Source organism: Miniopterus schreibersii, assembly GCF_964146895.1.
Source record: "Miniopterus schreibersii genome assembly, chromosome: 9".
NCBI lineage: Eukaryota > Metazoa > Chordata > Mammalia > Chiroptera > Miniopteridae > Miniopterus > Miniopterus schreibersii.
The window spans coordinates 78,703,199-78,717,137 of record NC_138118.1 but is presented as its reverse complement, the minus strand read 5'-3'; the positions used below and the strand labels follow the sequence as shown (position 1 = coordinate 78,717,137).

The following is a 13,939-nucleotide window of genomic DNA, read 5'->3' as shown; positions in this document are numbered from 1 at the left end:
GGCCCAGCCGATGCGGCTCAATGGTTGAGTGTCGACCTATGAACCAGGAGGTCACGGTTCGATTCCTGTTGTGGGCTCGATCCCCAGCAGGGGGCGTGCAGGAGGCAGCTGATCAATGACTCTCTTGCATCATTGATGTTTCTATCTTTCTCTCCCTCTCTCTGAAATCAATAAAAACATATTTGGGGGGGGGGAGAATACAGTTGGTTTTGATTGTTGGTTTTGGTTGGTTGGTTGTTTTGGTTTTGTTCTGTTGCCCGAAAGGAACTCCTGAGGAGGGGTTTAAAGATTCCTTTTTACTGGAGACTAAGATCGCTGGACCTTACCTGGCACTGGCGCAGGACACAGGGCTCCCCGGGACTCTGCCACTTGACGGAGCTGTTATAGGTATTTCCTTCATAGGTACAACCTAGACGGAAAACACAGAAGCAGAAAGACAGGCCAACAATGAATATGGGTTTGTTTCCTTTATCTTTGGAGCAAAAGAAGTTATGTTATCTCAGCCAGGACTGGGGATCACAGGAGCCATCATACTCCTTTGCTATTTCCCCCAAAACACAACTAAGCTTTTTAAATATCCACTTGGCCTTCACTTGCATTAATTCTTTAACTACTGAGAAGATTAACTGCACGGACTATATTTTCAAATGAAAAACCATGGATTGATGAGCTCTCTTGGCCCAATGTATAACCTCATGCGTGACTTTATTTATGTCTCGTGAAGTATGCGGGGGACCAGGTCTAAAACACCACGGTGAAAGGGGATCTTACATAAGACTAAATGGACTCAAAACTGCTGCAGGTCAAGAGGGACGTTTAAAACATGGTAGCAAAAATAAAAGCAGAAAATTAAAATACAGACAATGATTGTAAAATTCTATCCCCATCTGAGACTCTTGACAAGCTACCATCTTCACCAGCTGAAACCGCCCAAGTCTTGACTCCCAGCTCAAAGAGCTGTGATTTCACATTTCACTTTGATTTTACTTTCAGGCTATGAACTAGATGAAGGAAATGTGAAACTATCAATGTATAGATCATCACATGTTAATTCACTAGCCAAAACAGAATTCATGCTCGCTTATTGGAAAAAACAGAAGTCAAAGGCCAGAGATCCTCAAAAGAGGCAACAAGCCAGTTAACTGAAGTCCCTATAGAAAGAGCCAAAGAAATAATGGTGCAATGATCACAGCCTAGATCTTGATTTCGCTTGTCCAAATAACGTCCTCCACCCTGGGTATGACACTTTTGGGGATGCCTCTAGGCACCGCATATTATAGGAGCCCACTGGACAAAGAAATTTACCAATTAAGAGTCCAATTGCTCAGCCCGAAGAGTACAGAAGAAGGGACACACGCCTGGGATAACAGGTCCTGCCTCTCAGAACCAATGACTGACTTCTGGCAAATCAGTCAACCTCAACTCACATCACTTTTTCTTGTCCAAGATACAGAGAGGAGCCTCACCTTCTCCCCTGAATTCTTTACAACGACAACAGAACCCTCTGAATACATACAAACAGAATAATTAAGGGCTTCAGAAAATCTCGACAGACATTTTCATGGGCTTGGAACCATGATCTGAATTCCCAGAGAATTGTGAATGATTGAAAAGAGCTCAGTAATGCTCTTCTCTCTGGTTCCTACAAATCAAATTACCAAAGTACACAGCTGATTGGAAACATATTAGAGAAATGCTTTCACTATATATTTTTTAATTTCCTTTGCATGAAGTGTTACAGCGATAAAATGTTCAACCACAGGAACCCCTCGCACACTTACAAATGCTCACGCCAAACCGAGAATGAATACAGTAAATTTCCAACAATGAAAACCAATATGAAACAATTCGAGCTAGCATAAATCTTCCCGAACAAACACACTCACAATAGACGCGCCATGTGCACGTCTGATCCACTAACACGGGCTCGCTCGGATGATAAATAACTTGTTCCGAGAGAGGGAGGCGGGGAAATCAGAGGCCCAAGTCCAATTCATGCGAAGTCCAAGTAAATATGAAACGCCTGCCAAGTCCGCCAGTGGGGTTTCCAAATATGTCATATATTTTCATCCTCTGGATTAAAAAAAGTGGAAAGAAAGGGTGATTTTATGCTGCTAATAGGGCAGGCAAAGCTCTTGCCTTTTGACTGTGGGGGAGGAAGTGCTCTACAAAACCCACAGAGCCCCAGAAGCAGCTGCCGGCCAAGAGGCTGCTCCCGACAATGCCAGGTCATGTGCGCGGGCTCCCAGCAGCGGGAAGGCCTCTCTGAATCATCCCGCTCATGGGGGCTAAGAGCTATTGGAACAAGTGGTCCTCAGTGCGGGAAATGCAGCGATGTCTTCTGCTTCCAACAACCGTCAGCTGGAAGTCTGGCTCCCCTACCTTCTTCCAACACGTACAGACCAAGGTCAAGTTGTAAAGCGCTGTATTGCTTCACTGCCCTTGTTTACATGGCAGTCGACCACACCCGGCTCCATAGAATAGATTCCCCCAAATGTTGGGTGAGTCTGGATTACAGAACAGATTCAAAAATGCCTGGTAATTATCACTTCAGAGAGTATCATCCCCAGCTTGTCCTTCTACCCTAACTAACCTTCCCCAGCATCAGCTAGTTAGGGGGACTCCAGGACACCAAGCGTCATGGCAGATCTCAGACCTAGAGGGACTCTGGGGAACACAATAATGAAAGGAAGAGATGTCCCCTGCTGTTGGTCCCTGTTGTAAACTAAACATCTTACCCTAAAGCCAAACACTAACAGGAGCTATGTGGACACACACATGGAATCAAAAAGAACCCTGGGCTTACTCTAGAATTATTTCTTATTCTCTATAAGGCAAATTTCTTTATAATAAATTCTGTTGGCTCCCAACTTTATGGGGCTAATACGGCAGGCAACATCTTGCCTTTGTTTTTATTTAACCCCCAGAGAAGCAATATACTGAATATCTCTTAGTGGCAGAGGTAGAAAGGGAAGCAAAAATACCAATTTGTTTTGTTCTTTCAATCCAACGTGGACTGATACTTCATAATCTATAATAAAATGAATTGCTAGAAAAATTCAATTTAAAAGACTAGGACAGAATATAAGCCTAATGTTTTATTATTGTACGTAGCAGGCATAGAATTACTCTGTTGAATTATTAAAAAAATCTCTAATTGTTTACTCTCCATTCCTGCCCTTATCTCACTGTAGACCAGCATTGTGGTGTGTGGATCATGGGTGAGCTGCCAAGCACATTTTGGGTGCACTGCACTGGGGGATGTGTCGTGGGGTCAGGACCAACTCAAAGAAATAACTGAAATATTTCAATCTTAGTTAGAACTAGAGGCAAACTTACTGATAATACAGATTATCTCCTTCATTTCACAGTTGAGGAAATTTGCACGGAAAGAGCAAAGTGACCTGCTCAAAGTGAGAAGGCATCGGGTGTGAATCTGACACTGGAATCCAGCTCCTGTGTGAAACCCACATTGTCACACCCAGGTCTAAACCAGCCATATTACCTGGGTGCTTCCTAATTCCCAACACCCTTCGCACTGAGGACTCGAAGGCCCCAGAGAAAAGCCAATGCGATCCTTATCAAATTAAATGAGAGCAGATCCAGGAACTCAGTGAAAGAGTGGATAAGTGGGGTAAGCAAACGAATGGTTAGGCAACCAGTAAAAGAGCATTTCCTTACTCTTTAAATATTTTTAAATAAACTTTCAACCAACGAATTTATAAACATTCATTACTTTTCTTCTGGCAATAAAAAGCATCGCGGGGTCCACAAGCTTCAATGAAACCATCCCTCCTGCAGCAGGAAGACGTGGTTATTTTCTGGTAAAATCACGATACTTCATTTAAACCAACAGCTCTCCATCTAGGGCCATTTTGCCTTCCCCCCACTCCCCATCCAGGGGACTCTGAGTAATGGTAGGAGATATTTTCAGTTGTCACCACTGGGGGATAAAGGTGCCACAAACACCTAGTGGGTAGAGGCCAGGGCCCAACAAAGAGCCAACCGGCTCAACACGTCAATTCTGCCAAGGTTGAGAAACGCTGATCTAAACCATCACACACTGCCCCAAACAGGCCTTCTTTACAAAACTAAAATCACACAAAAGCAAGCTTAAACTAGCCGTACTTTTCTCTTGTATGTATTTTGCCTTTTGTTGTTTGTTTGTTTATTTAATATTTTCAGGGTGAAGAATTGCAGGACATTTTTCTGTAAACACAGATTTTTTTATAGAGAAACTGGGCCTAGTCAACGAGTCAGCTCCGAAAACATGTGGCAAGGGAAACGGGGAGAACACAAATAAATGTAACCCACAATTAAGCAATAAAATTCATTTTTCCTATTAGCTCTGACCTTTCAAGGGGCCGCACTGGCCCAAGGGAGAGAGAACCCCGCATTTTCACCATTCTGTTGTTAAAACAGCTATTAAATACCATCAGGGCCATAAAAATTGGCATTGGCCTGGTAACAGCCCTCACCCACCTATTTCACCTTTCTAATCTTAATCCGTTCATTTCTCAAGTTCACATCAGCCTAATAGTAGAGAACTGGATCTTACCGCTACCAATGACTCAACCTCTGGTACCCAAGGGCCCCATGACGTGGCCCCAACTTACTTTCCCAGCCCTTTCCCTTCATTCCTGGAACTCCATCTAGGGCCCTGGGATTACATACCTTTCCTTGATAATGAACCTGAACGCTTCTTAAAACAGGTTCAAGTTCTTCAACCAAGGCTATCCAGCTCCCAGCTCCACCACCCCACTAAACTGTGCCTCTCTCGGGCTGCAGCTGCCTAAGTGCCCAATCCAAGGACACTCCGTCTTCACCCTATAGGTCCCCTCTGTGGCAGTCTGACCATGCTGCCTTCTTCCCATCACCCCCACATGCCTTCTAGATGTTCTCTTCTAATGATCTTTCCGCTCCCTCCCACCTGTCTCCCCTGGACCATCACACAGGCTCGCCGACTGTTTCTCGAGGACAGGAGAGGGGCCTTTTTCAAGCATCCTCCTGCACAGCCACAAGTGTGTACTCTTTTAAATCCCTGTCTTATTTATCTCATTCCCACTCCCGAACTGTATCAGTGACTGATGGTTCCCAGCCTGGCTGAGGTGTAGTCTGGTACCCCTCCCCAACCTTTCTTCTCCAGACAATGGATCAGTCTCTGGAAGTAGGAAGTGGAAGACAAATCTAATGTTCAGCCAGGATTGAAAACCATGGACCTTTACTATACAAGTCACACTTCGTGCCACATACAGCTCTCAGGCCCAGCCTGGACTCACTGCTCCTAAGCGTCCCCCACTGCAGGCGTCCTGCACTTAGAATTCTCCCCAACACGGCCAGAAGATCTCACCCTGTGGTTTTGCAAATACTGGTCCCTTCTTGCAAAACCTAGATCTTACCCATTCCCTCCATCTCCATCGCCCCCACAATGACACCCAGGTCACCCAGCTTCTCCTTTGCTTACCTAACTCTTCCTTCAAGAATCAGCTCAAGGTCACAGCCTCTGGGAAGCCTTCCCCACTCAGGGTATGCTCCTGGGCCCTTTCTCCATGCACACTTGGCCTCTGAAGTGTTCATGTCCAGGTCCCTTACAATACTTTGTGTATAGCATTTCATCGATGTTTAATTTCACTGGGAATAAATAGTAAGTCCCAACATATAACTATTCCTAGAAACCACAAAGAACACAGAAAGGGTGACATTCCCTGGACCTCCTGTCTTCTCCTGACAGGTGGACCAGTTCAGTTCACTATCCCACCTCCAGAAACAGCCAGCTCTCCTGTATCAACTCAGATGTCCAAGTCTGTGTCTTCTAACACCAACCCCTTCCCCCTCCACAGACCAGGCAGGCTGGGACTCAACACAATCGGGAAGGCCCTTGAGCATCCCGGCACCTGCCAAACTTTAGAAATGAGAAGCGTCTCAACACTTCCTAGGCCCCTCTTCCCATGCCGTTCAAGACTCATCTTCGGCTAATTTTCAGAAGGTGTCTTTTCTTTGCAAAATCCACTTTTGTTCCTCAAATTACTAGCTTATTCTTGTCTATTAGGGTCAGAGCTAGCATGCAAACTGACATAGTTACTTAAATTAAACCAAACTTGGGGCCTTTGAAGTCAGCACGGAACGGGGCAGGAGAGCAGACAGGTCTGCCAGGCTTTGCTGCTTCCGGGCCACCTGATCGGGCACCCACCCCCAGACTCAGTCACTAAGCCCCAAATTACCCCGGCCCCATACAATCTGTGTAATGAACCACTTCTCAGACATGGTCCTCCAGAAACATGTGGAAGTATAATCAGAAGGGATAAACATAAAATCTGAGCGGCCATTCCAGGGCTTAAATCGTGTCCTTAGGAGTTCATTTAAAACAGGCTTTTACTACTCTTCATGGCCATACCTACCATGGGTCCTGCAGGCAATTTTGCTTATTTGGGACTAATGGAAATTTTATAGCCAAACCATTTCCTCCATCCCAAGAGAAAGAGTCAGACCCAAGCATTGAGTTCCTACAGAGTGGCGTTCTTGCCACGACATTTGTTTTCATCGCTTCTTTGTTTTGTTTTCCAATTAGGAATTAAATATGGGACTGAAATGAAACCATCAACAATAGAAAAATAAACACTAGAAAGCTATTCTACTTAATTTTGATGGCTTTAGGAATAAAATCCCCAATACACAGAAATATCAGATGAGTCCAGATGGCCTGCAAATTCAGCTCACTCCACCAATAAAAAGGAACACAAAGCCTCCCCGCGACTGCCTTGGCTTTCTAACTCATGTGTTTATTGACGGTTGTAAAGTGATGAAATTGCCGCCGACAGAACCAGTCTCAGAACTTCCTAGGATGATATATACACTATCTGGCATTGATATCAAGGTAATAAAATGCATCCTATGAGCCATAACTAATTCAGGATTCTATTCGGTGAAATATGCTTTCAAACTTTTAATATCATTAATACAATAAAGGAAATAACACAATGGGTTAAGGGAGGAAATACTTGCAACAACTTTTTCATGAGCCGCATCACCCGTGTGATTCCTGTGTCTGATCGGATCTTAACATAATCACCCCTGAACGCGGGAGGGCTTCCACCCCTGGGCCGAGTCAGCATCGCAGCTGCCACTCCGCCCTCCACGCCCCGCCGTCGAAGGGCCCGCACCCATTGCTTCTCCCCGCAAAGGAGAAAGGATGAGGCTGAGGCCCTGCTGAGCAGAAACGGGGAAGGAAAAGTGGGGGAGCTTGTCCTGTGGAGTCCTCAGGCCGGTTTGCGGTCACTGAGACGACTGGCAAAGATGAGTCCCAACAAACATTTTCATAAACTGTAGCTCAGCAGCCCTCGAACAGGAGACAAGGAAAGAAGAGGGAGAATTGAAACCATTGCACAATTATTTACAGGTGAGGCATCCTACTTGGAGTCTTCACACTTTATTCTCATAAAATGCACTCTGGCACAGAAAACGTCTTACCCCTAGTTTTTAAAATGAGGAAACCAAGACCCACAAAAGCTCAGTTACTTTGTCCAGGTCACCCAGAAACGCTCTTTATCTCGCTCCAAAATCCACGTTCCGCTCATCAGCTGAGCCCTGCCAGGTACCCAGGAGAAGCTCCGAAAGTGGGAGCTTCACGAGTAAAAGCTGCACCCCTTGCGATCAGAGCCTCATCGCGGTGGCCACGCCACAGTCGCCGGGACAAAGAACATCAAAGCCTCGGGGGCATTTCTAAATCGGCCCCTCTGCCTGGCGCGGGCACGGCCCGGGCATTCCCGCAGGCAGGGGCTGCCCCTGCCCAGCATCGCTGGCCGACGCCCGAGCATGTCTGCAGATAAGCATCTCGGCCCTTTCACCACGAGCCTCTGCAAACGCAATCAGCTGGCTCTGGGCACATAAGCTCGTCGGGAAGGAGGCACTCAAGGTCACGGGCATGCCAATGCACTCGCTCACCTTCATCATCACACCAGTCCCGGTACGCGAGAGCCTCTCCGCCAGACAGAATCTACGGCAAGCAGATCCACACGCGCTCTCGAGGTGAGAGTCCTTTCAAAGCAAACCTAGAACATTTGCTGTTACAAAAAAAAATAAGTGCCACCCAGGCCCGTTTGGCTCCGTGGTTAGAGCATCAACCTGCAGTCTGAAGGGTCTCAGGCTCGATCCTGGTCAAGGGCAGGTACCTCGGTTGCAGGCTCCCCACCCTGGGCCCGGCGCATGCAGGCGACGGCCAGTTGGTGTGTCCCTCTCATATCGATGTTTCTTTCTCTCTCTCCCCCCTCGTCCCTCCCTTCCTCTCTCTTTAGAGATCAATGGAGAAAATGTCCTCGGGTGAGTATTTAAAGAAAAAAGTGCCAACTTCTGAAGAGACTGAGACTATTCTCTGATCAAAGCCCAATAAGAATGGTTATAACTGCAGCCTGGTGACTATTTTTTCAAATAATAAATAGGTGCCTGCACATTCATACAGCTTTATAAACAGATACAAGTCACACCTATAGACATACGTTCCATTTCGCAGTTGCCAAATTTACTTTAGGCCGCTGTTTGTCATAACTTGTTAGACGTCAATAGAAAATGAGCAGACTGGGCACCGGTAGCTGGAGGCAGCACTGCTAGGCTGGGGGAGAGGGGCCCGGGGAGAATGCCCAGGTTCCGACTGCAGCACTCTGCATGTGATTCAACAGGGAGACCAGGGCCACCAGCCTCCTCTGTCACAATGAGGAACACTCTCCACTTAGAAAAGTGAAAACTGATGCAGCCCAAGTCAGCAGCTAGCCTTGGAAATCTAATCTCCTAACTTAAAGGCAACCACAAACTTAAACCGCCTTCCAAAATCCTACAGAATCTGAAAAACAGAGGCCCCCGATCAATGGAGTGGGACAAATTTGACAGGGAAAGCTGATCTCTGTTTTAAATTTTCTTACCAGTTTTAACAATGAAAACAGATTTTTGTAAAGGATGATTCTGGTGTTCACAAAATCTTTTCAAACAAATAGGGCCATTTTTATTTAAATGCCAAAATAGCCTGGTTTATATTATGGAAAAACCGGTCTATGAGATATAATTTCTTATACATCTTTTTTCAGTTAGAGAAAAGAGCCAAAAAGAAACCCCTGTACTTTCTGTTTGCTCACTTGCTTTTTCCCATCTTTGAAGCGTATTAACAACCCCCACTCAAATTTCTGAGGCTGGGTAGATAAAATTGGTCATACTGGTAAAGGTTAAAATGGTTAAGGGTTATAATATATATGCAGGCATTCGTAACCTAACAATTTTCATCGAGAAACACATCACAGCCCGGCCGGTGTGGCTCAGTGGTTGAGTGCCATCCTCTGAACCAAGAGGTCACTGGTTGCGGGCTCGATCCCCAGTCGGGGGCGTGCAGGAGGCAGCCAATCAATGGGTCTCTGACGACTGATGTTTCTATCTCTCTCTCCCTCTCCCTTTCTCTCTCTAAAATCAATAAAAACAAAGAAAAAAAAAAGAAACACATCACAAATTCTCCTAAGCTCTAAATCATGGCAAATACAACACTGTCACTAGAATGCGGTAGCTCAACATCAGGAATGTTCTTCAGAGCAACGCACTTTCCCAAGATGTTTTAAGCGACGGGTCAGTCTCTGCATGAGAACAGCCGGGAGTAAACGGGGGGAGACGCCGGTGTGGTTGGAAACGGGGAAACACACGCAGCACCCGGACAGCGGCTCTGGAGGATCCCCGGGAGCCGGCAGGTGGCTGTCTCCAGGACAGGGCACAGGACGCCGAGGGCCGGCAGTGGGAGGAGGCCTCGCCTACTGTAGATGCTTCTGGAGACTCCGAATTGTCTATCAGAACTATTTTAGGAAACCAGGCACACGAATCCTCACAGAAGAGTCAAGCTCATCATGGATAAGGGGAGGGGAAAAAATTAAGTTAGGGTTTCCCAAAAGAATGTCAGTTAGTAAGAAAAGCCACCGCCTCCTAAGCCACATGTTGTTTTCAATTACTTCCTCTGAAATTGCCGGTCCACCCAGAAGGGCTGTGGCAGAGAGATGCAAGCAAAACGGAGCCAGGTCTCTCTCTCCTCTCTCTCTCTCTCTCTCTCTCTCTCCCCTTTATCTCCAGAGCCCTCCTAGCTCCCCAGGTCCCTCCTCCCACCTTATCTCACAGCAAGAAGAAGGAGCCGCTGGAGCCTGAGCCCTGCAACTTCTCACCACTGTGTGATCTTGAAAAACAAGATCCCCTCCCTAAACATCTGTTTGCCTGGTCTGTTCAATCAGAATGATAAGCATCGCCACAGCAGGGCTGAAGCCAGCAACGTCCATGAATATCTAAAGACTGGGGCCTGTGTACATCAAAACAGCCTCTAAATCCAGTCACAGGGTGCTTAGGATGACTGACAGGGCCTGGCTGTAAGCAGGTCGCTCCTTATTTGGGATGCGAAACCTAGGGCAAACTGCGCCCATAAATACCACCAAGAATTTGGTTGTGACTAAAGGAAAGGAAAACAGAAGTTGAGGGACAAGCCGCTCTTTTGTTTGGGCATCTCTTTTGTTTGGGCATCGGCTGCAACTGCCAAAAGAAGTTTGGTTAGAAACAGACAGATTGGCACATGCACGGCTAACTCAACCTTTCCATCCTCAACAATAAGACAATTTACTTTGTCCACAAAGAGAACGTTATCATTGTTTTTAGCGTGTGTTTTTTAAATGCTCGTTCCTGTATGTGGCGAGTGGCTGGCTCCCTTCAACACAGCCGCATAGCAATATTCTGCAAGGCACGGTCATCTTCCAAGTCATTCTCAAGGCAGCACTGAGAAGAGGCCCTTTATTCTTGGCCTTGTACTGTGCGGAAGGCAAGCTGTGATTAATAAGGCTCCGTCTTTTGCCATTATACATAGTTCCCTCTTACTTAGGTCAGAGCTTGGTCCATAGAAATGAGCCCAGCCCCCTTAAACTTTTCCATGCATGTCTTGCTGTCTAAATCTTACTTATCAGAACCGAGGACGTTTGTCCTAATTTTGGAAATCGGTGTGCAAATATTTACATTATACCTCTTTCCTTTCATTTTCTGAGACATCAGAGGGTATTTTTTAAATCAAATATAAAAGTTAAACTATTTAAAAATGCAACCCATGGGACCACAACTCAGAAAAGCAAGCCCCAGCACAGAGAAATCAAAGACAAGAGAAGATTGTGCAAAATAAACCCCAGTTGACAAGTGAAAGCCTATTTTCTTATGTCTTTCATCAGAGTATTGCAGACAATTAATAGTTTACACTCTACATGGAGAAGATGGAATTTCACCTATGAATGTTTGAAACACACCTATTTGTTTATGATCCATGAGTAACAAACATATATGCAGATAACAAATACATTATTGTTTGGGAAAGAACCCCAAATTAAAGGGCGATTCTCAGTCCAAGTAAATACAGAAAAGCTGCCAAAAATGCCTGTTTGACTCTCAATGATCTCATTTGTTTTCATCAAGCAATATTGAGTGTTTTCAAATTAGATTAATCTTTTTCGGAGTTGTTGGGTAGTTGGATAAAAATCCATAGTCGTTATCAGCATGAAATATTTGAAAAGCACACTGAAACACTTGCTTGAGAAAAGTTTGTTATAATTTACTTACTTTTTTTTTTAAAGAATATTCTGGCTTCTTAAAAGTTAAGAACAATGGGTAAAGCAGAGCCATGCCATAAACATCCAGCCTGTGGGTTAGTAAGTACTTGTTGAATGAATGAATGATGAACGAATGAATGAATCACATGAGCAACTGGAAGCATATGCACACAAATGCATCTGCACACACACACACACGCACACACACACAACCTTAAGAATCCTCTTGGAAACGTGAGGTTTCATATCTCTGTCCTCAAACTGAATTGCCTTTTCACTATCAACATCTCTTTCCGAGCAAAATAAGTAGAAATCGTGACAGCATTCTGTTCCTCATTTTTGTCTGACCCCTCTACCCTCCCCCAAACAATCAACAGCTTACAAACAAAAACTTATTCCAGATTCATTTTAATTCAAGAGCTCTGGAGGGAAGCCCAGGAACTGGTATTTTAACAAGTTCCCTAGGTGATTATAAGTGGCAGGCGGTGCCTAAGAACTATTTTGTGCCTTTGTGTGCACAATTTTCCACCCCCGGGAGCCTTCCCCCGAACAGCCCGCTTTGGGCGTGATTAACTCCTCTTGCTCATGGAAGCGAGTTGCCTCTGTAAGTCTCCCCAGCACACTCCCAACCCCTTGCCCACAGCTGTCCTCCTGCCCTTTCCCTGCTTCCCCAGAGAACCTCCCCCACGGTGGTATTTCTTCAGCCCCTCTGGTAGCGCAATGTCCTTGAAGGCATGGGCATTGACCTTGAGGTTGATGATTTAACTTCTCTGGGCCCTCAGTTTTCTCATACGTCAAATGAGAAAGATATAAATCGCCAGCTGTTGCGAGAACTAAGGGATGACCATAAACCAACTAACCCAGTAGCCAGCACTGTGGGAAAAGCAGTCCCTTGGATTGCTATGAAGATAACCGGCGGGGGTAAAGGTCTTAAAATCAACCAGACCATTCACGCCTCACAACCCACAGGGCCTGGGTCCTTCACGACGAGCGATGTCCTCACTCCCCTTGAATGTAGAGTCTCGGGGGGTACAGAAGTAGCCTGGTACTAGGTCAACGACTCTCAGTGTTCCCCACCCAGGCCACACATTAAATCTGTCTCTAAAAGACAGAGGCCTCGACCTCTCCCCAGAACAAGTGAATCCAAATCTCAGGGAACAGGTTCATATTGCTTCTCGCTACATGGCCACCTTCTCATGTGTCTCTGTCCGTGTGTCTGTTTTCTGTTCTTCAAAGAAAGACACCAGTCATACAGCACTGGATTTGGGGCGACCTTAACCCAGCAGGGTGTTATCTTAATCAATTACATCTCCAAAGAGTCTATTTCCAAATGGGGCAATTTCTGTGGTTCCTAGTGGACGTGAACTTGTGGGACACACTCTGCAGACCGGGACTGTTGGATTAGGAGTCGGTAATAGGACTCCAGAGCGCACAACCTGAGCCACTGTAGCTCCCGGGGACCCCACTCTGCTCAGCACTGTTTACACTAACATACGCCAGGCGGGACCAGAGCAGGGCCCAGGTCCTGCCCTCACAGAGCAGAGGACACGCCACTGAAGCCTGTGTGTGAACGTCCACCTGCCATGGACACCTAGAGGGAAAGTGACGAGTGAGGGCTGGGGAACCCGGAGCACTGGCAACACCCGAACGGTAGGAGGAGAGGCCTGAATGGGGGCCGAGAGGCAAGACTGGGAGGAGCAGCGTGTCAGAGAGGGACACGAGCGCCGGGCCATCGGAAATGAGGCTGGGGTAAGGGTCTGCTAGAGATGCCTCAAAGTCTTAAATCTCATTTGGAAGGAAAGAAAAAACTGACTAGGGGCCAAAATGATAAAATTCTGGCTTCAAGACTCTGGCTGAGGTGGGCAGGGCGAGGGAGAAGCCTGGGGAAAACTGAGCGTTGACATTTCTCACAAAAGATGCCTGTGTGCGTGTGTGCACGTGTACCGACACGCACAGACATCATGGTGACATCACTGCGACGTTGTAACAACCTGCCTTAGAAATAAACCCAACCGGCAGATGCTTGCCACACCTTCAGGCCTCCACTAGGGGAGTCCCCTTACCACCCACCAGCCCCCCGACACACACACGCACACACCAGCTTCCCTCCAACCCCATGCGCACCCAGCCAAGGGCTGAGCGAAGAGAAAGGTGAAAGAAAGAAACAGAAACGTCTGCAGCACCAGCCAGAAAAGGAGGCGGCCAAGACATCCATCACCTTTGCACTGCTCGCAGCAGGCTCCCCTCTGCTTGACAGCCAGGGCGCAGTCTCTGGACAGCACGGGGCACTTCTCCCTCTTGCAGGTCACCTCCTTGTTCTGGGCAAAAAAGAGATGAGAGACGTT

At 46.5% G+C, this 13,939-nt stretch overlaps 1 protein-coding gene across 1 annotated transcript in view; it reads right to left on the bottom strand.

Annotated features, from left to right (window-relative positions):
* Nucleotides 1–13,939, bottom strand: part of BMPER (BMP binding endothelial regulator) — a 171,170-nt gene that overhangs the window by 125,318 nt on the left and 31,913 nt on the right. Inside the window, exons 3-4 of the mRNA XM_081146936.1 lie at nucleotides 13,813–13,912; nucleotides 327–409 (exon numbers count right to left, since the gene is read on the bottom strand). Coding sequence (XP_081003062.1) covers nucleotides 327–409; nucleotides 13,813–13,912 — 183 coding nt within the window. The remainder of the gene's footprint in view (nucleotides 1–326; nucleotides 410–13,812; nucleotides 13,913–13,939) is intronic.